Genomic DNA, 26,726 nt, shown 5'->3' with positions numbered 1-26,726 from the left:
GCCACAGGGTTCCCTTGAGCATTCCTTCCACCCTGTATGACTACTGATAGTGTCAACGCTAGAGAATCAGGTGCCCTTCCCATCCAAAAAAGCTTCTCCTACCTTTTACAATGAGGAACCTATCTTTAAGAAAGGGTGCTGATGCAAAAATAAATAAGAAATGGAATTTCACTTTATAATGTACTTTGGAGAAATGCATATATTCAAAATGGTGAAGGGTAGATACGTATCTATTACCAGACAATAGGTAATATATAGGCAACCAATGTTAAAAGTAGATTTTTTTTTCACATAGAGAGTAGATAGAATACACAAACTGAAAAATGAAAGGTGGTCCTTTCATCAAAAAAAGGCATCAAACTATTCTGTAATTCTAAGATCATTGTTTTCTCATCTGATTGTCAAGGTTGTATAGGTATTTGCCTAGTGTCACTTAAAATAGCTGGACAAGTTTTTTTCAGTTAAAATGGGTCAAGTTTTATAATACTGTTCATGTCTATAGTATGTTCTGTTTTTCAAAGAGCTTCCTTATTATTTGTGAATTAGTGGAGAAATCCCTGGACTTAGAGGCTGGAGAGCTGGGTTCAAGTCCCAGTTTGCTATTTAATAGCTGTGTGCCATAGGTAAGTCATGGAGAACTCCTGGTCAAATTGGTATCATATGGGATGCACAGGAAATACTTGGTAAACTGTGAACTGACTTGCAATTTTTTTAAACTTAATCCTCATTAACAAAATTGTGGTGGTAAGTATTCCACTGATAATGTCCCCTATTTTCTAGTTGAGAAAAGTAAGACAGATTGACCCAAATCATACAGCTTAGTAAAGAGTTAGTTTCCCGACTTCAAAACTTGAACTCTCTCCCAACTACCGGGACACAATTAGCAAAGCTAAACTTGTCAGACTTTTACTTATGATATGCTTTTAGGATGAAAGCAGCAATTCCACTATAAGCTTGTGAACAGAAGTTCAATTGCCTTTATAACATTTGGGTTACAAAGATTTGAGAATATTAGTGAAAACCAAAAGGCACCTAGCTGTCTGAATTTCAGATGCAGTTACATTTTGCTGAATGTCATTTGTAAAAATATATAAATGTCATACTATAAATGTGGAAACAAGTGAAAAGGTAAATAGGAACACTGGGAACATGGGAATAAAACCTAATAAGTTTTTTCAAGACACAATACATTGCAATAAGGAGTAAATGTTTTACAATAGCAATTTCATATTATTTTAAATAAATCAAATAAAAAGACCTTACAAGAAAAGATTTTATTTCATAAAATTTCTCATAGCAGGTAACTTAACAATATCCCAGTATATTTACTCAGAGTACTCTATTCTAATGATGTCTTCCCCTTTTCCTATTCTAAAGTAATCTGTGAACTACAAAATCAGCACTCCTATCAAGTTCTAAGAGGCATAGTTCTGTTATACATCCATATTTGATTATACACAGACAAGAAGCTAACCACTCAGTTTTTGTCTTTTAAATCATGTAAAATAGAGATGAATGGAAAGCTTAATATACCTTATTCTGTTTATTTCTACTTTAAAAAAAAAATGAAGAGCACACTTGTTTTCTCCCTTTCTAGAAAGTTTGTTAATTAAAATTATAAACCTTGGAAAGATTTTATTTTACAGAGGTAAATATATCCCTATGTAGTATTTTATACTCTTCAAACCAAGTAAAGTCATCAGTAAATACAAAGATGAGTATTTTTATATACCATTAAAATTAGCTACAATATCCCCTTCACATACCCAAATTCTTTAAATTGTTGCCCTTTTCCTAAGAAGTAAAACTGTTTTTAAAGATTGAACTGAAAAATTTGATTAGCTTGTATGTGCTACAGTCTCTTTTGTCTTTAGTTGCTGTAAACAGTCACCAGCTTCCTTAAAGACCTATAGATTCCACTTTTCCCACTTGAGGGGCCTAGGGTAGAGCCATCAGGCTGCCAGGGCACGAGGCTGAGGCTTGGGTCTCCTCTGTGAAGGCCATTGGAAGCCTGTGGCTCCATTACCAAGATTTGCCCCATAGGGCAGCAGGAATCTAGTTGCTGTTTTCTACGTTTAAGTTCCCTAAAGGGCTTGCAGTAGGACTAAGAATTAAATTTGAGAAGATACACCACAAGTAATTGAGAGTTAATTTTAACACCACTTTGTATAGAAAGCACTAATGAAAATGAACGGATGTTTACCGAATTCACTTTCGCAGAATTAGGCACTAATCTCTGCAAATTTGAACTTCATCTAAGCCACCTTAATAGTTAAAGGGGGGGAAAGGCATTTGCCATTTCTTTGACAATTGGCAATGAAATCCACCACCCTGGTTTTGAGAGAACAGCACCTATCTTTGACAAAATAACGACTGTGTTGAAATAGGTGTCTTAAACTATTCTCATCATTTCATATTATGGGAAATATAAAGTGCAGGCTATTCCATGTTGTCACAGTAATCACTGCTTTGTGATTCTTGGCAGATTTACCCATTTTCATACAAATTCCATGCCAGCCATGTTTCCAGAGATGCATGTGTGAAGCAGCAGTTCCATGAAAATGGCATCCTTGCATGCTTCTGTTTCATATAAGCTGGAGCATGTAAGCCGGAAGCTGGATAGGCGGCTTCTGACCTTGGGTAATCACTGCTAATAATCCCTGATAACAAGCTTGACATCAGAATAAAATGCGGGGCTCAGCATTTGCTCCTAAACACATCTTCAGTTATGATGTTTTATTGTTTTCGTTCCCCTGGAAACCCAAGATCAGGTAATCCGAGGCACATCCTATAAAACAAAACAAACCCAAGACACTTCTAATACCTATAAATCAATTGTCGTACAACTTTGTAATCAGACTTCCAAAAGTATTTCATGTTTTTTTAGTTTTGTAGTCCCACATATTCTTCCTAGTTTCAAGGAATAAAATATAATTCCCCAAGGCTATCCTCATCACCCCAGCACTTACCATTGACTTGAGTTCCAGAAATGGTATTTTTAAACTAAATTACTTTGTATGTAATGTGGAAAGTAGACCCCACCTCTCTTTGTCACTAATTTTCATGACCGAGTACATTATTACACTTACCACCTTTCATATGGCAACCACTGAGATGTGCTGTGGTTTAGATGTTCCACATATTTTCAAATTTTGTTTACATTTTTCACATCGCAAACCTTATATTAATCAGTTGTTACAGGCTAATTGACTGGCATAGTTTGTGGGTTCATACTGACCAGATGTGACTCTACTCCCTGTCTTACAAAATGCTGGTGGTTCATTGTCAACTTACATACTTTAAATAGTAAGAAACATATTATAGTAGTTTTGCTACAGCTATGTGTATATATATATATGTTTTATATATAGACTATATAGATATAGATATAGATATAGACATTTTAATCCTGGAGAATCCCATGGACAGAGGAGCCTGGCAGGCTACCGTCCATGGGGTTGCAAGAATCAGACACGACTTAGCAACTAAACCACCACCACCACCATACAGATACACATTAAAATAGAAAACGCCAATTTAAAATAAAACTCCAATTATTAAATCAAGCCAGACAAGAAGAGAGCAATTTAGACTTTATTTAGTTTTAGTTTTACCTATGTATGTCACTCTCAGCCTCACAAATGTTTATATCTTAAGAGTGCTGAACTTCAAAATTCCCTTAACATGAAATAAATAAGGATTCCAAGGTACTCCACAGTCTTTGAAGAAATTATTTGATTAGTTCCTATGACAGAACCACACCTCTAGACCTATCTATATAACAGTAAACCCTTAATCTCCATTGCCGATTTAAGACACTAAACTTAAAGATACTAAACTAAAATTCTCAGGGTTTCTTGTAGTTGCCTGCTTGTTTAGTTGCTTGGTGTGATTTTATTTGATTTTTAACATGAAAATCTCTTAATGATACCATTTTAAAATAAGGGAAATCAAGACACAGAGGGGCATAATAACTTGCCCAGTATTATACAGTGGGGTTACAAAGAAAGAAACTTCAGCTTACAAATTCCAAAAGCTGCAAACTAACTGCTGTTAACTTTCTTAGCTAATGGAAGCCTAAGGAATTCTCATTTTTAATTCATCCTTTAAGCAAAGCAGAGCTTCAGAAGTAAAAATATCCTGCGTAATACTATGTGAGGAATCCAGAAATTATTCTATTTACTTTCTATGACACAAAGTTATATTTTTCTGTCCACAGACATTATAATGATACAAGTCTCAAACTGTGCATATGTTGAAATTTATTTAGGATTACAAAATTCATTTTTCTTCCATGATTGTTAATCTAAGTTACATAAAACTATACTAACATGCCTAGCAGATACAATATCTAAAGGCTGATTGCAACACAGTATGAATATATGTATAATGCACCATCCCAAATCATAAAGTAAAACTGCCTTTGAATGAACAAAGTGCATTCATATTGCACTTTAACAATGTTCAGCAGTTCTCAAATATTGAGTGTAACAGATAGGCTCGTTTGAATAATTTAAAACAGATTTTACACTGATGGCATATTGATTTATCCTTGATACACAAACTTCTCATGGCATTCATTAAACCATCTAAAAATGCCCTAACAAACGGAACCTCCATTATAATCTGTTAGCAGTGAAGAGCATGATGTCTTATTTCCTTAGAAGTTTTCAACTGACTTCCACCCATAACATAAAAATGCTATCATGGAAGGTTGAGCAAATAAATAAATGGATCTGAAATAGCCATATTTGCCAAAGCATTTCATTAGTGGACATCTTTCTGTAAGTGATCCATTTAAGTAAGTGACGCTCCTGTATTGATACCGTATAAGCCATGTGGACTTGTCTCCAGCCTGTGTGTTGTCTTGTTTCTACAGAGTGTTATTGTAACCCTTTGGGCTCAGTCCATGATCGTTGTAATGGCTCAGGATTTTGTGAGTGTAAGACTGGAACGACAGGGCCTAAGTGTGATGAGTGCCTGCCGGGAAATTCCTGGCACTACGGCTGTCAACGTAAGTAACTCTGGGAGTTGCCCTCTGCCTGCTGCAGCATGGCTGATTCTGCTTGTCGAGGCTGGTGCGTGCAGCTTCTCAGAGCAGAAAAAGACCCAAACCGCTGACAAGCTTTAAAAACTACTTAATGCCCCAGCCTACATATAGGAGAGAGAGCAATCCATCAGCTGTCCAGCCGGCTCCTTTGAAGCCCATCTTCGTTTCTTCTGATGGTTAGAGCAACTTACATTGAAATATTGTATGCAGATCCGTGTACCTGGCCAGACCATAAATTAAGTGGCACAATAGGGACCCAGCTTAGAAATCCTTACCACAGAATGAAGGGTGATGTGTATGTGGTTAATATATTTCTTGAACTACCCTGGAGCTCCAGAGTTCATAAATTAAATGGTATCTACATAACTTATTATCACCCTTGTATCATACCCATCACTGCCTCTGAACCAAAAACCTAAAGGTAATAAATCTAAGGGATATTTAAATGCCAGGATAAAATAAATGATGAAAATCAATGTTGATTTTAGGCATCATGCAATGAGCTTTACACAGATGCCATTTGGTTCAACCTCATTTCTCTGAGGATTATCAGACCTTCTTAAAAGCTTGTCAAGGCAGGTGGCATGTCGGTGTATTCCGGGAACAGAAATTTAAAAATCTGAGCAGAAGCTTCCTTCTGTCATTCACAACCTTTTCTGCTTTTTAATTCTACACTAGCTTTCCATTCTATCTATACACAGTCAGCTTACTAATATTAAAGAGCCACCAGGCAGAGCCTCTGGAGAGTGCAGCCTGATAGAAAGTCATGCAAGCCATGCATGTAACTTGAAATATTTTGTTATCCATATTTAAAAGTAAAAATAAATAGAGGTGGATTTTAACAAATTATTTTATCCAAAAAACCTGAAATATTATCATTTCAACATAGAATTAATGTTATGTTATTAAGGATATATTTCACTTTTTTCAGAGCCTTTGAAATCAGATGTTTACTGCTTACAGAACATCTCAATTAGAACTAGCCATATTGCAAGGCTTAATAGACACATATGTCTACCATATTGGACAGCATAGCTCTAGAGGGTCTTTGCTTAGTTTTCACTTGAAAAAAAAAAAAAAAAGTGTCAGCATGCAGGAACTATCTAAAGCCAGTTTCTACCAGAGGTGAACAGAATATTTTACCTGCTACTTATGAAATGTATAGTTATCTGGAGGCTACACTTCTGCATATTATAAAGCCAAAGTGAAATTTGTTGCCATACTAATGCCATGGGCATCAGTGAACTGTGGTGATAACCAAGAAATTGGGCTTTGGGCAGGTCAAGGTTAGGATGGGATGTAGATGCTGGAGAGTGAGCATCTCTCACCATGCTGGAAAGTCATTAAAAGAGTCAAATAGTGTCAGAAGTCAGGCAGCACTTCTGTACATAAGCTCTGGATACGGTCATCATTTGAAAGTTATACACACTGTAGGTTCCCAGGAAGCACTTTAAGGATCTGAATGTGTTTAGGATCCCCAAAGCAATGTGAGGATCCAGGACTGAGGAGATAGTTGTCGTCTAGATATAGAGGCCCACAGAAGGCCAGCAGTCAGGAGGAGAGAAAGAGACAGAGGAGGGACCAGCATCAAGACACAAAGCATAGGGAATGAGGAGACTTTATAATGAAGACACACCTTTCCAAAGGGAAAGTCTCATGTTAGCTACCTGGTGCAGCAGGACCTAATGAACGAGTTCCTGAAGTGTAATCAAGGAAAGACATTGGAGAAGAAAGTAAATGAATCTAGCCTTAGAAGAAATGTATGCCCCAAAAAGGCCTAACTTAATTTTTCTGTGTTAATTTCTGGAGTTTTATAAAAAGATATAATGTCATCAGATTTTTTCTTCTGGAATTAGAAGACATAGATATGCCACATAAGTGCTATATAATGTACAAAATGCTCTGTGCCTCAACTCCAGCACCTTATTACATCTTAGTTAAGTAGATCAGTGAGGTTACAGGAGTAAATACTTTACCTTCATGAGTATTTCTTGAATACCTACTATAAATTAGGTATTGAACTAGCAGTAGAGGCTAAAGGATAAAGAGAGATAGCTGCTTTGGACATGTAGATGTGAAGTTCACAATCTGGAGTGAGAAGCTGACACGCACCCAACAGTTAGAAGGTAATCAGACCAAGTGCTCTGTACGTGCCTTTAGGGAAGCCCAGGTCGGGGGTAAGGCATCCTAAAGAGGAAGACATTTTGAGTCTTTAGTATTAGTATTAGTAAAAGCTTTCCTGGATGGAACTTCTTGGGCAAAAAAAGTACATGAGCTAACATGCTCTGCTTCGGAAATATCAAAAGGTATTGATATGATTAGAGGGTAAGAAGCATGCATGTTGTGTGTGTGTTGTTTGTGTTGGGATGGGGGTAAAATGTTGAAAAAGCAACCATAGACCAGATCATGTAGTGTCTTGAACGCCAAGCTAAGAAGTTTTATCTCATCAGGGAAGAGAAGTGAGGACGTTCCTACAGGGATGATATGGGATCCACCATACAGTTTCAAGCAGAGGAGAGGATACGATTCTGCTTTAGAAAGATTATTCTGACTGCTTTGTAAAGGAAGGACTGGAACAGGGTGAGACAGGATTTACTATATAAATTTACAGACTTCAGATACACCTTTGAGCACACAATAATTTTATCTCAGTCTGAAATCTTTCCTTCCCTCCACCCAGCTACACAGGGCTGATATTCTGTGTTAAAATATAGAAATCCTTTTGCCAGTTGGTAAATGGCTATTGCATTGAGACCCCTAAATGCCTCCCTGGAATCCCTTAGACATCCTCAAAATCTAACAGGATAATACTTGTCAAAGTGGTGTGCCTTCAGCACCTGCTCCAATACTAGAGCAGGTATCCATACTAATTAGTTAGTGCTTGTAGGCCAATAAGTATTTTTCATATCACTCCTATGTCTGCATATGCATGAATGCATTCAGAAATGCCCCTCAAGTCAATCTGTTTTGCTCTCTTCCCTTCCCAGCCACCTCTCACATCACATGTGCACACACACATGCTTCTGTTTGCCCTAGGTTGGACCCACCCTTGGGTTGGCCACATTATTAGTGGCAGTGATAGTGACCTGGCAATGAGAAACCAAGGAAAGAAAAACATAGTGTTCAAGTAGGGCTGATAGTGGCGTTGGCAGCAGTGAGCAGGGATGAGCTGCACATTTAGGGAGTCGACCAGGGAGGAGCTGTCGTAAGTATCAGGACAGAGTCCAAGGCAGCCAGGGTTCCAGTCTCCCAGAGGACTGATAAGAGGAGCAGTGTGGAACTGCAGTCCCACAGGACTTGTACTTGGGAATAGAAAAAGAGATTCAGTTCCTGACACCGTTGCTTACATCCTATGAATAGAACCAAATGAGTACACACTTCAGCTCTGGAATCATACAGACCCAGGTCTGAATTCCATCTCCATGCCTTACTACCCACAGGACTTAGCAGAAAGTACTTGGACTCCCTAAACTTAATTTTTTATCTAGAAATTGTGATAACACTAGAACCTAACACATGGAAAATAATGAATGTGGAGCTCAGGGTACATAGTAAGACCTCAGTTATTATTAGTTTCCAGGTACAAGTTGATGTGTCAAAGAACTAGGTAAGAATCCATGTTTGTTTGTTTGTTTAGGAATCCATGTTTAACACTAACTGTAGAGTGATAGTGCAGAAAGTGTAATAAGAATGGCCACTATTGAGTATCAAACTGTTGACCTAGGGGATTCTAAAAATCTCTTGCTCAGACACAAGACTAATTCACGTGATTGAAACAAAGGTGACCCCTAAAGTAATTGTGTGTCTTCAACTGGGGAGATTAAGAACTCTAGGCTCATTAGTGAACTTTCTGCCTGAGGTGGCCACTGGTGGTGTGCACCATAAATGTAGACTGGTCTCTCTGACAAAAGGGGAAGCACTTGAAAACCTCCAGAATGAATGGACGTCAGGCAGCATGGAACACGTGCTTCAGGAAAGAGTGCAGAAATAAAAAGATTTCAAGGAGGACAGGCAGAATCAAGTGTTAAGGTTGCTCCACAGAAGAATAAGATTGAGGAGAGATTCTTTTTTTATGCACCCCTTTGAAATCCAAGAAGAAGTATGAGCCACATCCCAGAGAATAAAGATGAACCTTCTAAAGAAAAAGTAACATTTCATGTTTCACATAAAATGTGGTTGGTTAACATGTGTTCGAAAATAACTAAACACTTGTTAAGGGTGCCAAGAAGACTAGACGTAAGGGAGGTGTGTGTGTGTGTGTGGTTTTTTTTTTTTTTGTTTGTTTGGAAGATGAAATGGAAATACCTACACATAGAACCAGTGAGGCTGATGAAGAGATGTATTGTCTTCCTGAAGAATGTATAAGCTACATTGGAATATCAGACAATATTAAAGCTACCAATTTCCCCATATTGTTACCTAATTTATATGGATACTAATGGTGCTTTCAGAAGAACTTACAGTGTGAATATTTGGATTAAAGTTAAAATATTTTGTGACATAGCTAAATGTTAAGATTTTGGAAGATATAGTAAATCAAGAACTGAACATACATAGCAAGGGGAAAGCTGAGAGTCAGTTGCTGGGTCATGGCCTAGAATATCAAAATATGTGTTCTTGGAAGGATCACAACATATATTACCAAGAACAAGAAAACATGTGTTTAGTAGGAAGCTCAATGGTCTGATCAAGAAGAGTTTCTAATTAAATTTGATCTGAATATAGTAAAAATGCTCTTGTAAAACTGTAAAGCCAGAAATTGTGGCAAACCACAAAATTTTTAAAAAGGCAACAGTTATTCTTAGGAGAAAAATGAGAGAAAGTTTGGGGAACAGAATTCCATTGCTTAGGTGTATGCCTTCCAGAGAATGCATAATAAGTCTGTTTGTTTTTACTGCTGCTTAGAAAATTATCACCGATTACCACAAATTTAGTAGCTCAGAACAACACAAATTTATCATCTTACAGGTCTGTATTTAGAAGCCAAACAACGGTCTCCCTGGGCTAAGATCAAGGTGTTGGCAGGGCTGTATTCCGGTCAGGCTATAAGGGAAAAGTCTGTTTCCTTGCCTTGTCTGTCTTCTGGATGCCACCTGTACTCTTTTCCTCGTGGCCCTGTTCTTCAGCCTTCAAAGCCATAAACTTCCCATTTCTCTGTGCCTCTTCTTCTGTCATTATATCTTTCTCTAACCACAGCCTGAACACAGTCTCTACTTCTAAGGACCCATGTGATTAGAATGGGAACACACAGATAATCTAGGATAATCTTCCCATCTGAAATCCCTTAATTTAATCGCATCCCTTTTGTCATGTAAGGGAACAGGTTCCAGGAATTTGGATATAGACATCTTTGGGGAGATATTTTTCTCTGCCTACTGCAATTATCATCAAGAATGCCAGCTTTTAATGACAGCGATGAATATGCAGGTATCATGGAGATGGAATGTAATTCCTATTTGGAATAAAGATATTCAAAGGTAAAACTTTGAAAGAAATACATAATATGATTAGAAAAGAGTGATGTATGTCAAGAAGATATAGTCTTGCACTGTGAATTAGAGATTGAAATATTTTTCAGTGAAGATCAAAGATCTTATAGAAAAAGTATTGTGAGTGTGTTTCATAGACTGTACAACCATTTAAAGGATATAGATATTGTCCAAAGCCAAATTAGGAAATCTAAATGCTTTGTAATCTTCCAAATGGGGGAATTCACATATCAAAAATGTGTGCGCTAGCCATTTAGTTGTGTCCGAGTCTTTGCGACCCCGTGGACTGTAACCTGTCAGGCTCCTCTGTCCATGGAATTCTCCAGGCAAGAGTACTGGAGTAGGTAGCTGTTCCCTCCTCCAGGGGATCTTCCTGACGCAGGGATCAAACCCAGGTCTCCTACATTGCATAGGCAGATTTTTTACCATCTGAGCCACCAGGGAACCCCTCACATATCGAGATATCTGCTAAAAGGTGTGTCCTGCTAATTGTTGACTGCATTGATGAGAATTTCTTTACCCAAAAGAGTGGAAGAAGCAGTCAGGAAACTATTTATACCACTTATTGATAGTAGGGAGATGACAAGGTCACATAAGAGAGCAATGCTAGTAAAGGCCTTTGAGAGATATTGTCCCGAATCTTAAGAAAAATACAAAATATTCTTGGGGGAAAAAGATAAGATCTTAGACCCTCTTTAAAACACAAACACACATGTTAATTTTTTAAATAAAATCATGCATTGTTCCCAATAGACTACCTAGAGAAAAATGGGAGACTTCTATACTAACCAACTTGACTATATAAGGATTTCTTATGAAGTTTTGGTGAACATTTATTAAGTTCCTACTATATGCTAGATATGCTGTGCTGCAAATTAAGGCTATAAAAACATACTGCAAAAATGTAGAATGGTGTAGAATTGTGTTAACAAGTTGTTCAAGTGGCAAAGATATTCAATTCCAGATAACATTTTGTCCTGAGTGGCAGACACTAACACAATTTTAGACTGCACAAGGACCAAAATGGTTATAGTTCCCCTGAAACATTCACTGGACATCCCATCGCAAGAGTTCAGTCACTGAAACAAACAAACAAACATTTGAACAAAGCAGTGATATCGGCGAATTTTGTCTTTGATGAAGGATTTCTTCATTTGAAAGAGTTTAAACAGTTTGGTAAGCATGTGGCTTAACATCTTACAGATGTCAACCAGTGTCTGGAGGGCTATTATGTAACAGGTAGACTTGTTGGTTCAGGAAGATAGAATAGGGACCAGTGGGTAGAAAGAGAGGAATGTTTCAGCTTAGCATTTTCCAAAACTTATTCTCTCCAGCCGTCTGAGAATATGCAGTATGATGCCTTGGGTTATGATAAATCCCCAGACTCTGGAAAAGCTCACACAGAAGCTGAATGAGCTCCTATGAGTGATGCTTGTTGGAGAGTTTCTGCTTAAAAGAAAATTCAAGTGAAAAGACCTCTAGGGCCTCTCCAAGCTTCCAGCTCTGACTTTCAGACCAAGTCTGTGGGGGCAGAAAGGAAGTATAATGAGAGACACAGCTCAATTTGTATTAAGAACCACAGTTTGGCCTCTCAGCTTTCTTCTATAATCTCTCTACCAACAGACAGACTCTATACTCTCACTAGCCATGTTCTCAGTCCTCAGTTCTGGTTTCTAAGAATCAGATTTAAGGCTTACATAACTTCTGTTCCTGGAGATTAATAGGTTCCCATCATAGCTTCTCTGCTACCATTGTTCAAGGGGATTTATTTTTCTTTCTTTTTTTTTTTCCCTATGAGATTAATTTCTACAATCCTGACAACTTGTGATCATTAAAATGATGCTTCCAGTTGCTTCTCTGATATGAAGATTTTACTTCCTTGGGCAAATGCCTTGAACCTAACTTGTAATTTTTCAGTTGCTGTGGTTGCAGTCTCCTGCTATTTGCTGTGTTACATTGAAACGTCCAGTTCACATTTCACCAGCTGACCTCACATGTTGAATCCATTGACAGGTGGCATATCACTTAAAGAGGAATGTCTGTGATGCTTCAGAGTATTTTCAGTCCTAGACACATGACTTCACTCATTGGGCTCTTATATCTCTATTGCTAAAAATGAATGGCATTGCTGAATCCAAGTTTTTAATTTCCTTGCTATCAATTTGAACACTAGTCTCATTTCCCTTGCTGAGTACCACATACATTAACAGTGATAAAAAATAAATACTTGGAAGGGCACTTGATGTTACTGTTTTCAACTCCTAAGGGTGGGAAGGAAGTGCTTGTTAAATAGAACCAGTGGTAGCCTCCCGGAGGTAATTTAAAAAGGAAAATATTAGAAAGAAAGAAGATAGAAGGTGGCAATTTGTAGGCATTACAAATATGCTGGATTGTCCTCCTGGGGGGATATGGTTTATTTTGTTAACTAGAAGAGTAAACCCAGGGTTTCTTCCAGTTGTGAAATTTCTCCTGACTCAGCAGAACAGCACCACACCACTCAGTCATCCTAATGCCCATCACTTTCCAGTGACAATTCTGTTTTCCATTCATTCCTAATATAACTTTAATTGGGGATTGGTAGGAAAAGCCCACCGACCTCTAATACATCAGGGACCCAAAGCCACCAAGAGGAATCAGGGTTTACTCCTGTGTTATGGAAAGTGCTTTAACGCTTCACACCACTAATGGCTCGTTTGGAACAACCACAGAAGCAATGGCTGATGAGGCAGGCTGAAAGAAGTGAGTTGTTCAGAATGCCCTTCACAGTAAGATCATATCCTAATACATTCAAATCCCAGTGCTCTTGAATTGCTGAAGCTTGGCATAGGACAAAAACAAATAGTAGACATACTAAAAGCAATTCCAGGCTCCCTCCTGACATTCTGAGGTTTGCCTACTACGCTGCTAACCTGTGATCAGCTGAGAGAGGGGCCTCGATTCTGATCTGGCTAAGCAACTTTCCATATTTACTTCACAGTCCATGCTAGCTTTTACTCCTTTATTTAAAGAGAATATTAATAATGACAAGTACGCACAGATTTTACCATTTCACACTGTAGAACCATCCATGTTTAATAGTGCTGAAACGCCAAAGCTCATGAAGAAATTCAGATACAATTGTATCAATGAGTAGCCCAGAATCAAAGCAGCAGCCTGGACTTTTCTGACAGTGAGATGATAAGAAGGCCAAGCAGAAACACAATGCATGAAGTTCTCTCCTTACTTTAGACAGTGCCTAAGTGCAGTTTCACTATGAGCCATCCTTTACACCCTAGTGAATGTGTTCTAAAATTACATGTAAAAAGAAAATGTCTAAGTGTGAAAATCAGCTCAATTGAAAAAGTGCCAACCTATTTGAAACTTATAGGGGAATTGTGTTCATTTAAATGAAGGGCCAGTCCTCAGCCATCGTAAGAACAGAATTCCAAGGTATAGGAGCCACAGATAAACCAGGATGGCGGGTGTCTGATAACTAAGGTCTAGGAGTCAGCACAGTGACTTGATCTGGGCATCACTGTCTCTACCTCTTAAAGAACTGTTTGCTGGACCACCGCAGACTTTTCATTGCACCTCCTCCTGTGAAATCTTAGAGATGGTTTGGATGTTCTAAGGCTTTTTCTTGATCTGAAATTCTATCATCCTGAAGTCTCAAAAATGGTCCCATCTGTTTCCATATGGATCAATTGCTGAGAAATAATAAGTAATATAAAATAATGAAATTATGTATTGTGTACTCTATTTGTGTCAGGAACATGTATGTACTACATTCTAGCAGGGAGATAATTTTTTCCCCTTATTTTATAGACAGCAAAACTGAGACTTATAGAGGGTAATTCTCCTGAGCCAAACACCTAATAAATGGAAAACCAGTTAATAGTGAATAGTGAATATTTATTGCTAATTGAGTTTGCTGAGAACATTCTTGGGTTTCCCAGGTAGCTCTAGTGGTAAAGAACCCACCTGCCAGTACAGGAGATGTAAGAGATGCAGGTTTGACCCCTGGGTCAGGAAGATCCCCTGGAGGAGGGCATGCCAACCCACTCTAGTATTCTTGCATGGAGAATTCCGTGGATAGAGGAGCCTGGCAGGCTACAGTTTAAAGGCTCACAAAGAGCTGGACATGACTGAAGCGACTTAGCACAGCACACAGCATAGCATCCTTAGGATTTTATAATTTTTACTTTGCAGATGGAGACAGAAGCTTTGGTGATTTATTCCAAGAGTCACTGAACTGTTTTTGTAAGGGCCAGACAGTAATTATTTTAGGTTTCCTGGGCCATACAGTCTTTGTCACAACTACTTAATTTTGCTGTTGTAGCCCCAAATAGACGGCACTGAAATGAATGTGTCTGTGTTCCATTAAAACTTTATTTGCTGACTTTTAAATCTTAATTTCATATAATTTTCACATGCCATGAATTATTCTTCTTTTGATTTTATTTCAATCACTAAAAAACCATGAAAACCATTCTTAGTTCATAGGCCATAGTAAAAAGGACACAGACTGGATGTAGTTTGGTTTATTTCAAGGTCAGACAGCAGTTAAAAATGAAGAAACAGAGGATCTCTTAAATAAAATGGAGATAATATGAAGCAGGAAGCAAGAGAGAACAAGAAGGAAAAAAAAAAACAACCTTGTATTTCATTAAAGGGTGTCCTCTGTCTTGATATGAGTATCACAGAGAGTTGGTCTAATTGATTCATATTCACAAGGCCCTAATTGACCTTAAGAAAAAAGCTAGAATTTTCAGAAACATGAAGGCTTTGACCATATAATTTCCAGAGCAAGATCACAGACATAGTCAGTGCCAACTGTTTAAAGACTTACAAGCCAGCCAAGTCAATTTCGCATCAATTTAGTACAATCAGCAACTAATGAAAGTGAAGTCAGGGTGGCCGTAATGCAATCAGGATTGCTCGTGTTGGTGTGAGGAATCGTTCTGCTGCATTCTGCAGGAACAACCCATCACCTTGAATATCAGCAAAAACCTCTGCTAAGGGAGAATCACAGCAATGATATTGGCTACAACATCAAGGGCACCGGGAAAAAAAATACCTAGAGAACATACATATGAGATTTATTTTTTTACCATCAACTTTGATATCAGAGGTAATTATTCTGAATACAGCACTCATCAGTACTGTGAACCCCTGCCTTCTCTGTCCAACGCTCTTGTGAGCATTACCAAACCTACTGAACCCAGGGCATTCTGAATCATAAAGCTCTACCTACAGGGATGGAATGTCATGCCCCATCTCAATTTAAGTACCACATGCTTTCCATCTCCTCTTTGTCAGGTTTCCTGTTTTTAAAAATTACAGTCAACCTTCAGTTATCTGTTGCTGCAAGGTGTGGAGAAGAGTCATGCATAAATACAGGGCAATTGATTATTTTGATGTAAATTCCAGTAAAGTTGGGTTTCATCTGGAATGGGCCCATATACACAGAAAGTCAGACCCACACATGGTTCATATGGTCTGCATCCAACCTCAGTCCCCAGCTCATCATCACAATTCAAAGTCAAGATCGTTCAGACATCTCTGGGTATTTTAAAAGAGGAACAATTGCTAAGATGTATTTTTAACAATATTCCTTCCCATATTCTGCAAAAGTGTAGGATTAATATTATGTATTGTGGTTATTTCTTCTAAGCTACAACTCTTTGGGGGAAATGAGCATATGTCTCAAAGACAACACACTAGAAAAATAATGAAATATTGATGCAATTATTTTTAAGAATCACACTTAGACCTCTTTTTAATTAGTATTATTGACCCTATGGACTTAGTCTTACCTTAATCTGTATTCTTCATCATGAAAATCAATAATATGGACAACTACATTGTTCTCATAGATTTTGAATGTAAAAAGACAAAGTTTGGGAGTTTGCAGGAAGGCTAATTACCAGAATAATTTGGCAATATATTAGTGAGGCAGTTTTAGAGATGACAATCACTGCATTTTCAGTGATTTTACTGGTCCAGCTTTTATTAGCACTTATGTGGAAGATACTTAGATGTATAATATTATGAGGTCTTTGCTAAGATATCACACCTCTGTTCTTTCTCTTTTTTTTTTCATTGTAATGACATTTGCTGTTTTCCTTAGAGAAGGAAATGGCAACCCACTCCAGTATTCTTGCCTAGAGAATCCTGTGGACAGAGGAGCCTGGTGGGCTGCCATCTATGGGGTTGCATAGAGTCGGACATGACTGAAGCGACTTAGCAGCAGCAGCAGCAGCTGTTTCCCTTCTTATATTACAAACTATGCATGTTCACTGCAGACAACTAGAAATATGTAAAAGAATAAAGTAAAACTTAGCAATCACCCGTAATTCCCACCCCTCAGAAATAACCATCATTTATATATTTGTCAGTGTCTACGTATTTTTCAATTGACCTATATCACTGGGTTAGTTCCAGGTGTACAACATAGTGGTTTAATAGTTCTACACATTTACAAAATAATCACCATGATATGTTTAGTCACCACCTGCCTGTTCTTTCTTTAAAATGAAAATTAAAGTTGCTGATTTTGCAAAGGATGCTAAGCTACATAGGAACATATAATGTATGACTCCTATCAGATTTTTACTAAAGGCTGTCTGGTGTCTGGTGATGGAGAAAACTGTGCTTCACCTACTGATAGGCCCATCTAATATAACATGGTTAAATCAGTCATGTTCCATATGTTCTTCATATACAACAAATGAGATCCGATCATCCTATGCCCTATAGAAAAACTCTGCCCATTATGTCATCTTTGATTACTAAATTCAGTTTAACCAAAGTAATGGAAGGGCTGCTTAATAAAGTCTTGCTAAATCTTTTGAATTCTTCTCCCCATCAAACTAGACCCACTTTGGGTTGCCTAATTCATTTATTTGTTCACAAAGTCACTCATTCACTCATTACTCATTTATGTATCAGTTCAGTTCAGTTCAGTCGCTCAGTCGTGTCCGACTCTTTGCGACCCCATGAATCGCAGCATGCCAGGCCTCCCTGTCCATCACCAACTCAACCCTGGGATGTCTTTGGAAGGAATGATGCTAAAGCTGAAACTCCAGTACTTTGGCCACCTCATGCGAAGAGTTGACTCATTTATGTATACTATCTCTCATTTAGCAAATGGTGCAGTTCCAGTTATGTGCCAGGAATTCTGCTAAATTTGAACACCAAGAGACAAATATAATATCATCCCTGCCCTCTTCTAAGGGCTAAGAATACAAGATGGGTGTCAAACCTGACAGAGCCTCACTCTTGTTGGCATCTGAGAAGACCGACTTCCAGTACCACTTTTCTAGCTCACTTTTCTGATCATAGGTACCCGTGCTTTGACCTATAACCTTAAAATCTTATATCTGAGTTGGCATCTTAGAGAGATCCTAGTTTAGCCCTTGGGTCATACATTAGCTCTCCTAACTGCAGTGACGACAGTGGTCACAACTTAGTGAGTGCTTGCCAAATGTAGTAACTATGCCAAGCCATTTACATTGCCTTGTTTCATTTGCATAAAACCTTATTAGCGGTTATCCTCATTTTACAGATACAGGAACTGACGCTCAGAGAGGCTAGGTAACCTGCACTGCACACAGTCATCTAGATTCTAACAACTTAAATGTGTGATCGTTCTGTACATCTTTCAGTATCATCAGCATCATTTGGGGATTTATTAGAAATGCAGAATCCCAGGCCTCATTCTAGACTTACTGATCTGCATTTTAACAAGATTTCCAGGTGGTTCCTATGCATATTCAAGTTTGAGAATCAGAGGATGCGATAATACATGTGAACGTTAACCTAGGACTTTGACTTCAAAGCCCGGTTTGTTGTTTGTTTTTGTCAGTTATCCATTCATAGAATAAGGGTATCTGGAAAATCCAGGGCATACATAGGTCTTGGAAAAATTTTATTAAGAGGCAGGAACTCGTACTGTAGCTCTTGTCATCAGTTTTTACCAGGATGTATTCTACAGATCCAAATCATATTAAAATAAAGAGAATCATGAAAACTTAAACAAGTAGCCTATTTGTTTTCTTTCATCCATATAATTTAAAAGTGGTTAATATTTGATAGGTTAATAATAAATATTTTAATACAGTATATTGCATTTGGTTATGAATATATCAAAAGGAAATACAGAGTTCCCAAAGATAAACTTTTATTGGACACATGAATTAGAACATAAAATTTGATAGCAATTACCATTTAATCTATTCATGTTTAGAAACATATTGAAAAAGAAACTCATAACTCAGTTAATTGTTATGAATTATTAATTGCTCATTTGAAAAGTGATGAGCAGAACTGCACTTGTTGAAAAACTGTCTTTCTTGGTGGCTTTAACCTTTGTGTCATTGGTTTTATGAGAACAAAAGGGAAAGAATGACAGCAAGATTCTAATCGTCTGAAACTAGAAAGTGACAAGACTGTGAACATTTCAGTGACTATATAAAGGTTAATTGAGATTGAAATGAATAGTTACTGCTGGCCCTTCTCCAGAATGCTTAAGTGTGATTCTCCAGGGATGGACCCTGGCACCTGTATTTTACACAACTTTCTAGGCTGTAACAATATGTAGCCAGGATTGAGGGCTACAGTTTTAATAATTATATATTATCAGAGAGATTTAACCCACCCATGAATTTGGCTCAGGATATTCTGAACCTCAGGTGAGATGCAAACTGGTTTCCAGTCTGCCATCCCTATTTAGAGTTTGAGGCAGAAGGGCACGTAACTAATGCTGATGCTGAAAACTCATCCTCGGTGCATCGGTGCCGAATCAAATCTTGGAGACAGAATTTTGAGTGAAGTAGGAAAGAATAGCTTTATTGTTTTGCCAGGCTCCTGCCCTCATAAACTGTGTGTTCCAACCCAGGAGGGTTTGGTGAGGAGTTTCATAGCAATGATTCAAGGATGGGGTTGCTGACAAGATTTGGGTGTGTGCAGGGCCTGCGCTCCTTTAATCTGGTCTCAAGAGGTCTTCTCTGAAGCGAAGAATGCTGACATTTTCCATTTGTTGGGTTTTAGTTCTGTAAATAGCTCAAAGATATTGTTATGTGTATCTGTTGAGGAACCAGGACTCTGCCCTAAGGCTGCTCCTTGTTTCTTGGCTGCTTCTCCCTTGCCTCTGCATCCCCTCCGTTCCCTGATGAGCAAGCGTTGTCTGTCAGGATGGCCGAGTGGTCTGAGGTGCCCACCCGAAGCTTCTGTCTTCTCTGACTAGCAACTGTTCTAATTTGCCCTTTGAAACGCAGAGAAAGTCATGGAGGCTAGAGCCCATTCCCTACAGACAAGAAATGCAGAATAGAGAAAGGCTTCTGTACCCAGGAGTCCCACAGTGTCCTGTTCAATTTCAATACCAGGAGCATTGTAAACCTTGGGCAACTTTATGAAGATATATTTCCTAGATGGCAGTGATTCCTGATTCAAACAGGCAGACTAAGATCAGGAATACATCTGGATTTAAAGATACTTGATGTAAACAGCTCCTTATTTCTCAAAAAAGAATCAGTGTTATGAGTTTCTTTTGTTGAATGAAAAAACAAACTTTCAAAGAGTGGAAGCTTTTTTTATTAACTAAATCCAGGGATTTATTGTTTACTGTCAGCAGCGTAACTGCTTTATAATTGATTTTTCTGAAGAGAATTGCAAACTTAAGCCACCTTAATTTTCTTTATCTTGACACACATGATTAGCATTACTCTGAAATATATTTTACCAGGTTCCCAATTACCATTTTTTAAAATCCACTTCCTTGTTGCATACTTTTCTTGATAAAATAGCTCTAAGAGAGAAACCAAGTTTATAGAGATAAAAATATGACTGCTTTATTCCTATTGATAACTTTATCCTCTTTATTCAAAGATATTGTCTTATTCAGTTATGCTTTTTAAAATGTATGAGATTATTTAATGCATTAACCGCTTAATTTTTTAAATCTTTGGATAAAGAAGTGAGAACATTAAGGGCAATGACAGAAATTTAAAGATAATGAAACAAAATGTAATATTTGCAACTTAGAAACTAATGTGCCTAAATCCTTATTAGTTCAGTTCAGTTGCTCAGTCATGTCCGACTCTTTGCGACCCCATGGACTGCAGCACGCCAGGCTTCCCTGTCCATCACCAACTCCTGGAGCTTACTCAAACCCATGTCCATCATGTTGGTGATGCCATCCAACCATCACATCCTCTGCCATCAATGCCCTTCTCCTCCTGCCTTCCATCTTTCCCAGCATCAGGGTCTTTTCCAATGAGACAGTTCTTCACATCATGTGGCCAAAGTATTGGAGTTTCAGCTTCAACATCAGTCCTTCCAATGAATATTCAGGACTAATTTCCTTTAGGATGGACTAGCTTGATCTCCTTGCAGTCCAAGGGACTCTCAAGAGTCTTCTCGAACACCATAGTACAAAAGCATCAGTTCTTCAGCTCTCAGCTTTCTTTATACTCCGACTCTCACATCCATACATGACTACTAGAAAAACCATAGTTTTGATTATATGGACCTTTGTTGGCGAAGAAATGTCTCTGTTTTTTAATATGTTGTCTAGGTTGGTCATAGCTTTTCTTCCAAGGAGTAAGTGTCTTTTAATTTCATGACTACAATCAAAATCATCTATAATGATTTTAGAGCCCCCCAAAATAAAGTCTGTCACTGTTTCCATTGTTTCCCCATCCATTTGCCATAAAGTGATGGGACTGGTTGCCATAATCTTAGTTTTCCGAATATTAAGTCAACTTTTTCACTCCCCTCTCTTTCATCAGGAGGCTCTTTAGTTCTTCTTCGCTTTTTGCCCTAAGAGTAAATCCTTACAGATACAATTAAATATATTTTGTGCAAAAATGTCAACCCTGTACCAATAGTTACTCAATCAATTTGCTCACATAAAATGAAAATAAGAATTATATCTACCTTAATATCTGTGAGAATTAAATAATATAACAATATTTAACCTAAGTTCTGTCACACAGTAAGGGCACACAGTGAGATAATAAAATTGTAAATGGTAGTACTGGCCCTCAAATTTTCATTGAAAACAATGGGACCTGGCTCAACAAATTTAAAAAAGCAATCAAATTACAAACAGATCACATGATAAGTAAAAGGAAAGCCCTGATAGTCGTGGTTGCTTCCTAAAGAAAAAAAAATAAAATAAAAAAGGCTAAAGATGAATGGGATCTAACACTTATTGTGTCATTTTTTTGTAGTGGTTTTAGGATGTAACTGCCACGTGCAAATGCACAATTTGAATTAAGATTTTGTCTAAAATCAATGACTTTTATTTTGCTGCTTCCAAAAGATAAAGCCCTTACAATAAACATTCATGCATTAAATTCACCCTGATGTTAGCAGAACTTCTTCATCAACTTTGGAATCATCCTAAATCCTAGAAACTACTATGTAATGTTAAAATGCCTGACTACTAGCCAGGTCTTGAATTACGGTGACCTCTAAACAAACCAAAAGCTAGAGTAGGTTCTGCACTTGGACATGAACCAGTTTCTCAGGAATAATGATTGGACAGGTACAATCCACTGAGTCACCATCAGACCTACTGAATACTTGACTATTTTCAGCTTGGTGACTGTTGAAACTCATGGATTTGTATGTCAGAAATGTAGTAAGCTCCTTCTTTGGGTTTGGGCTTTATTTTCTGTCTTTTTTTCTTCTTTTTTTTTAGGACTCCTTAAGAGACTTCCCACAGGGTCATTTAGCTCTTCCTAGCAGCAGCAGCAAGTTCATGCTATGTGCTATTTTTCAGCAAAGTTAAGATTTCTCTTCTTATAATAAAAAGATAACCAAATTGAAGTTCTTACTTCAAAGAAAATAAGGTGGTTCATTCCTATAGAAGGTTACAAAATAATAATATGGGTAACAATTTAAACAGATGTCATACTGCTGTTGAAGAAGGAAGGCTAAATTTTATAGTGAACCAAAAGACATTGAGGAACAGAGGATATGTTAGTATTTCTGCAGCCCTAATACTATCACTATAACATGTGAAAATGAGAAAGAAACATTAACCTCCAAAGACTAAAGAGAATGTGAGGGACATGTGATTGTCACTAGCTTACACGGGGCTCATTATCAGGGTCAGCTAGTCTTGGTTTAGGCTCTGCATTTGAAATGTGCTATCTCTCTACATACTGTACTGGCATGTGACTATGTTTTAACATGAACATCATTTAACATGAATGTCATTGCTACTCCATACTGGTGAGGGATCACAGAGAGGAGAGAAATGGTGTAAGAAATACCACTCTGATGGAACATGGTGGGAGAGAGACCCTGGGTGGAGGGATTGATTACTGAATAACCAAATATTTATTGACTATTTTTATGAACTTCACATCTTGACAGCAAAAGAGAAAGAAAGAAAGAAAAGAAAAGAGTTTAATACCAGGAGTTTACCTAACTTATAGAGACTGGACTGTACTTTTCCTGTCCAAAGTATATAGGATCTTCCTTTTGGCTCTTACTGTGAAAAAGAAACTGGAAATTATTCTAAGTCTACTCTAGCTGAGTAACTCTCTCTTGCAGTCCTGGCTCTGCTTCTTCCTGTATAATTTGTTGATCAAATTATATAACCTCTAAAACCTACAATTTACTTCTCAAAAGAGATGATTCCATCTCGTAGAGTTGTCACGGAATGAGATGAAATGCTTGTAAACTGCTTAGCACAGTTCCTAGGACACAGTAAGCTCTATAAATGATCACTGTTTATTGTTACTGCTCTACTATAAGCAAACTCCAGTAGGTAACAAAGAACCTGGATGAAGTGGGAAGGATTTGCAACTGTTAATTAGTCATTAAACCTGTAAACGGAGATCCCAATAATAAATGTTGACTTTTTAATCAATGTATGTGTGTGTTGGGCTTCCTAGGTGGTGCTAGTGGTAAAGAACCTTCCTGCCAACACAGGAGACATAAGGTGAAAGTGAAAGTCACTCAGTCGTGTCTGACCCTGTGACCCCATGACTATACAGTTCATGGAATTCTCTAGGCCAGAATACTGGAGTGAGTAGCCTTTCCCTTCTCCAGGGGATCTCCCAACACAGGTCTCCTGCACTGCTGGTGGATTCTCTTGCTAAGCCGCAAGAGAAGCCCAGGAGACCTAAAGGTTGTGGATTTGATCCCTGTGTTGGAAGATCCCCTGGAAGAGAGAATGGCAATCCACTCCAGTATTCTTGCCTGGAGAATTCCACAGACAGAGAAATCTGGCAGCCTACAGTCCGTAGGGTCACAAAGAGTCAGACATGACCGAAACGACCTAGCATGCATGCACACACGCATGCATGTTTGTGTGTTAGTCACTCAGTCGTGTTCAATTCTTTATGACCCCATGGACTGTAGCCACCCAGGCTCCTCTGTCCATGAAATTTAACTTTTGTGTGTCCAGTATCCATCATGGGAACATAGGAAGTCTCTGGTGATGTGATGGACAAAGACCTTAATATGGATTTCTTGATGCTATAAAATTCAGTAGGAAATGGAAGTGAAGAAAAAATAAAGAATTGAAAGTTCTTCCTATACTCAGCGGTACCTGACATGGATGATCTGCTGGTCCTTGGGAGATAAGTAAGATACAGAGAGTGCCTGAGTCTGCCAGTCCCGCTCAGAATTTGTGAACACTTGTCTCTGGGTCCTCTGAATGGGAAGATGGAACTTCCATCCACTGTAGCTCACTTCTCTAACACTAGTGTAGTTTCATGTTACAAAACAACGATCAGCATTAGCCATTTGTATAAGTAGGAGACCAGAGTTCTTGCTTGTGTCCATTTTCAAATTAGAATTGTACTGTTTTGTAAAGCATCCAGTGAACTTCAGGTTCGGTAATGAATCTGAAGGTGGTTAGTCTTTTCCTTTCTCTTTAATCAAGAAGACAAGGCACTCTCTGTTCCTAGCCCCAAGTTTAACATTAATATAGAAAATGCTTTAGACATGGATTTCTGTCTGAAACTTCATCTGAAAACTGGCAGTCTAAAAAGATACTGCAAACACATTCCTTTTCAAGAGAAGACAGGAGTTCACTGGGGATCTTTCCTTTCCATCTGTAGGTATCTGGTTTCCAGGTACAAAAGTATGCATTACTCACCAAAGGATACATTTGAAAACAGAACTAAAGAGCATGATGAATCCCCCAGGTGGTCTCTTCAGGGCAACATATATCTATTTCTGTTCTTCCAGTGTATTTAAATTTTCCTGGTAACTATGTCTTTCTTTTTAAACTGTCATGCCTTTAATAAATAAGAAAGATGAATACCACATATGCAAGAGTCTTACAAATAAATACAGCCATATTATAAACACTTTAAAAATTAAATTATATTGAAAAATATTTCAGTAATAAACAAACCATGTGCCATAACCATGCTTGGACATTTCATACATAGTATTTCATTTATTCTCCCCAATAATTCTGCAAGGAAATGCTAGTATACCCATTTTATAAATGAGGAAACTGAAACTCAGAGAGTTTAATTTGTTCAAAGCAAACAACTAGTAGGAGATAGAGCTGTTATAACACCAAAGTATAGATCTGACTTCTTGCCCCATATGCCACTAGCTCAATGCAATGGGTTCAAAAGAAACCCACTTTAAGCTCAGCCCTCCTTTAGAGCCAGGAGGGTAATTGGAGCTTTCAATGTTCTAGTCTTGGACCACAGCCCAGCTACAGAATCAGTTTGCTTTTGGTGAGATGGAAACAAGCCTCAGTTCTTATCAGTAGCGGTGTTCATGAACACAAACACCACCACATAACGGAGAAAGAGACTTCTGGATAAAAGCAAGCATCAACTAACAGAGGTTAGCATCTCTCTCCCTCCATCGCTTAGTCATCTGCCAACAGGAGCAAATATGTATTCAGTGCCCTTTATGTGCAGTGAATTTATTTCTCAGAGTCAGCAACTGGTATAACCACGCACACTCGGAACAAGCAAGTTCTACTCTTAGGTCCCCAGCCCACAAGGTCAATGCTTAGATGCATACAGAGGAGAATTCCTGCTGTAACATACAATCACTGTTGAGACCTACTATCTTATACAAACCTGGGATGTTAGAAAGAATGTGCAATCATTTGAGGATGCAAATATGTGATTCAAGACAAAAATCCTGTGCCTTTTCACACAAAAATATCACCCCAAATAAGCCATTAAAATCTTTTTTGATCAATTCCTCAAGGCTGTCAAAAGCTTAAATCAATAGATATCAAACTGTGGCCCGATTAGCAGACCCTATGTCACAAGTTAATAGCCCACGAGGGAAATGGCATACATAAACACCTGTCAGGTACTTAGTCACTGGATCATCTCTGACATCTTATTTAATCTTCACAGTGTCCCTGTAGCAGATGTCACTTTCTGCTTTTTCACATGAGGAAACTTGGAGAGGTGAAACAAATGGTCTAAGGTCAGAGGAGAAAAGCATGAGATTCAAATCCAACTCTCTTCCTCTCCAGGTCTCTCCAACATATATTCATTGTTCAGGTGCTGTGCACGGAGCACTGAGCTATGGCTGCTTGGTGCTGAGCCCCATAGGGAAGCCCAGGCGAGAAGTGAGGTGTGATGAGGAAGACTGCTCAACATCAGACACCTGCATGATTTAGAAGCAGTAAAAAATCATTATTACCAATATTGTCCGTTAGCCTAGCCCCTTGGGATCAAACAAAACAGACTGTTGGATGCTGGAAATAGGAAGGTGCCCATCTTCTCTCAAGCAGCAGGCTTGTTCTTCACCAGCTGTGTTAGTGCTTGTGAAAAGTAATAAATGCATGATTCCACTCTGAGGGTCCAATAGTCTCAGCCAGGCAAGGCAACTACAAAGTGACTCTGCTGGGCAGCAATCTGGTGAAATGGAAAGTGATGGCTTTGGCATTGCAGCCATTCCTGTGACATGAGGTGACAACATGGCAAGAACAATATGTGGACAAGCCTTTGTTGTGGTAGCAGCTTTCTTGATGTCATGTCAGTACTATACGGTCAGGCTCCCTCTGTTGCCCTGGAGACAAGAAATGGCAAGAATTCTCTTCATCATCAGATCGTTAGCTGCTGGTGGCAGACATGCTGTCTCAGCTCTTGTGTCCTTTGCTTGTCATCCCTTCAGAAGGGTGGATAAGGAGGAGTGGAGATGGCTCCATGGAGTGGCTGTAAATACTATAAACAAGATCTTTGAAAACACGGATA

The 26,726-nt window shown here is 38.3% G+C and overlaps 1 protein-coding gene across 4 annotated transcripts in view; it reads left to right on the top strand.

The window, feature by feature from the left end:
- Window positions 1–26,726, top strand: part of NTNG1 (netrin G1) — a 373,322-nt gene that overhangs the window by 317,001 nt on the left and 29,595 nt on the right. Inside the window, exon 7 of one of the 4 annotated variants that reach the window (XM_040232190.1) lies at window positions 4,880–5,014. The exons of the other annotated variants lie outside the window; for them this stretch is intronic. Within the exon in view, the coding sequence (XP_040088124.1) occupies window positions 4,880–5,014 (135 nt within the window). The remainder of the gene's footprint in view (window positions 1–4,879; window positions 5,015–26,726) is intronic. 4 annotated transcript variants of the gene reach the window in all.

Source organism: Oryx dammah, unplaced genomic scaffold, assembly GCF_014754425.2.
Source record: "Oryx dammah isolate SB20612 unplaced genomic scaffold, SCBI_Odam_1.1 HiC_scaffold_28, whole genome shotgun sequence".
NCBI lineage: Eukaryota > Metazoa > Chordata > Mammalia > Artiodactyla > Bovidae > Oryx > Oryx dammah.
Note: the sequence above shows the minus strand (reverse complement) of the source record. Positions and strands in the feature narration are given on the sequence as shown.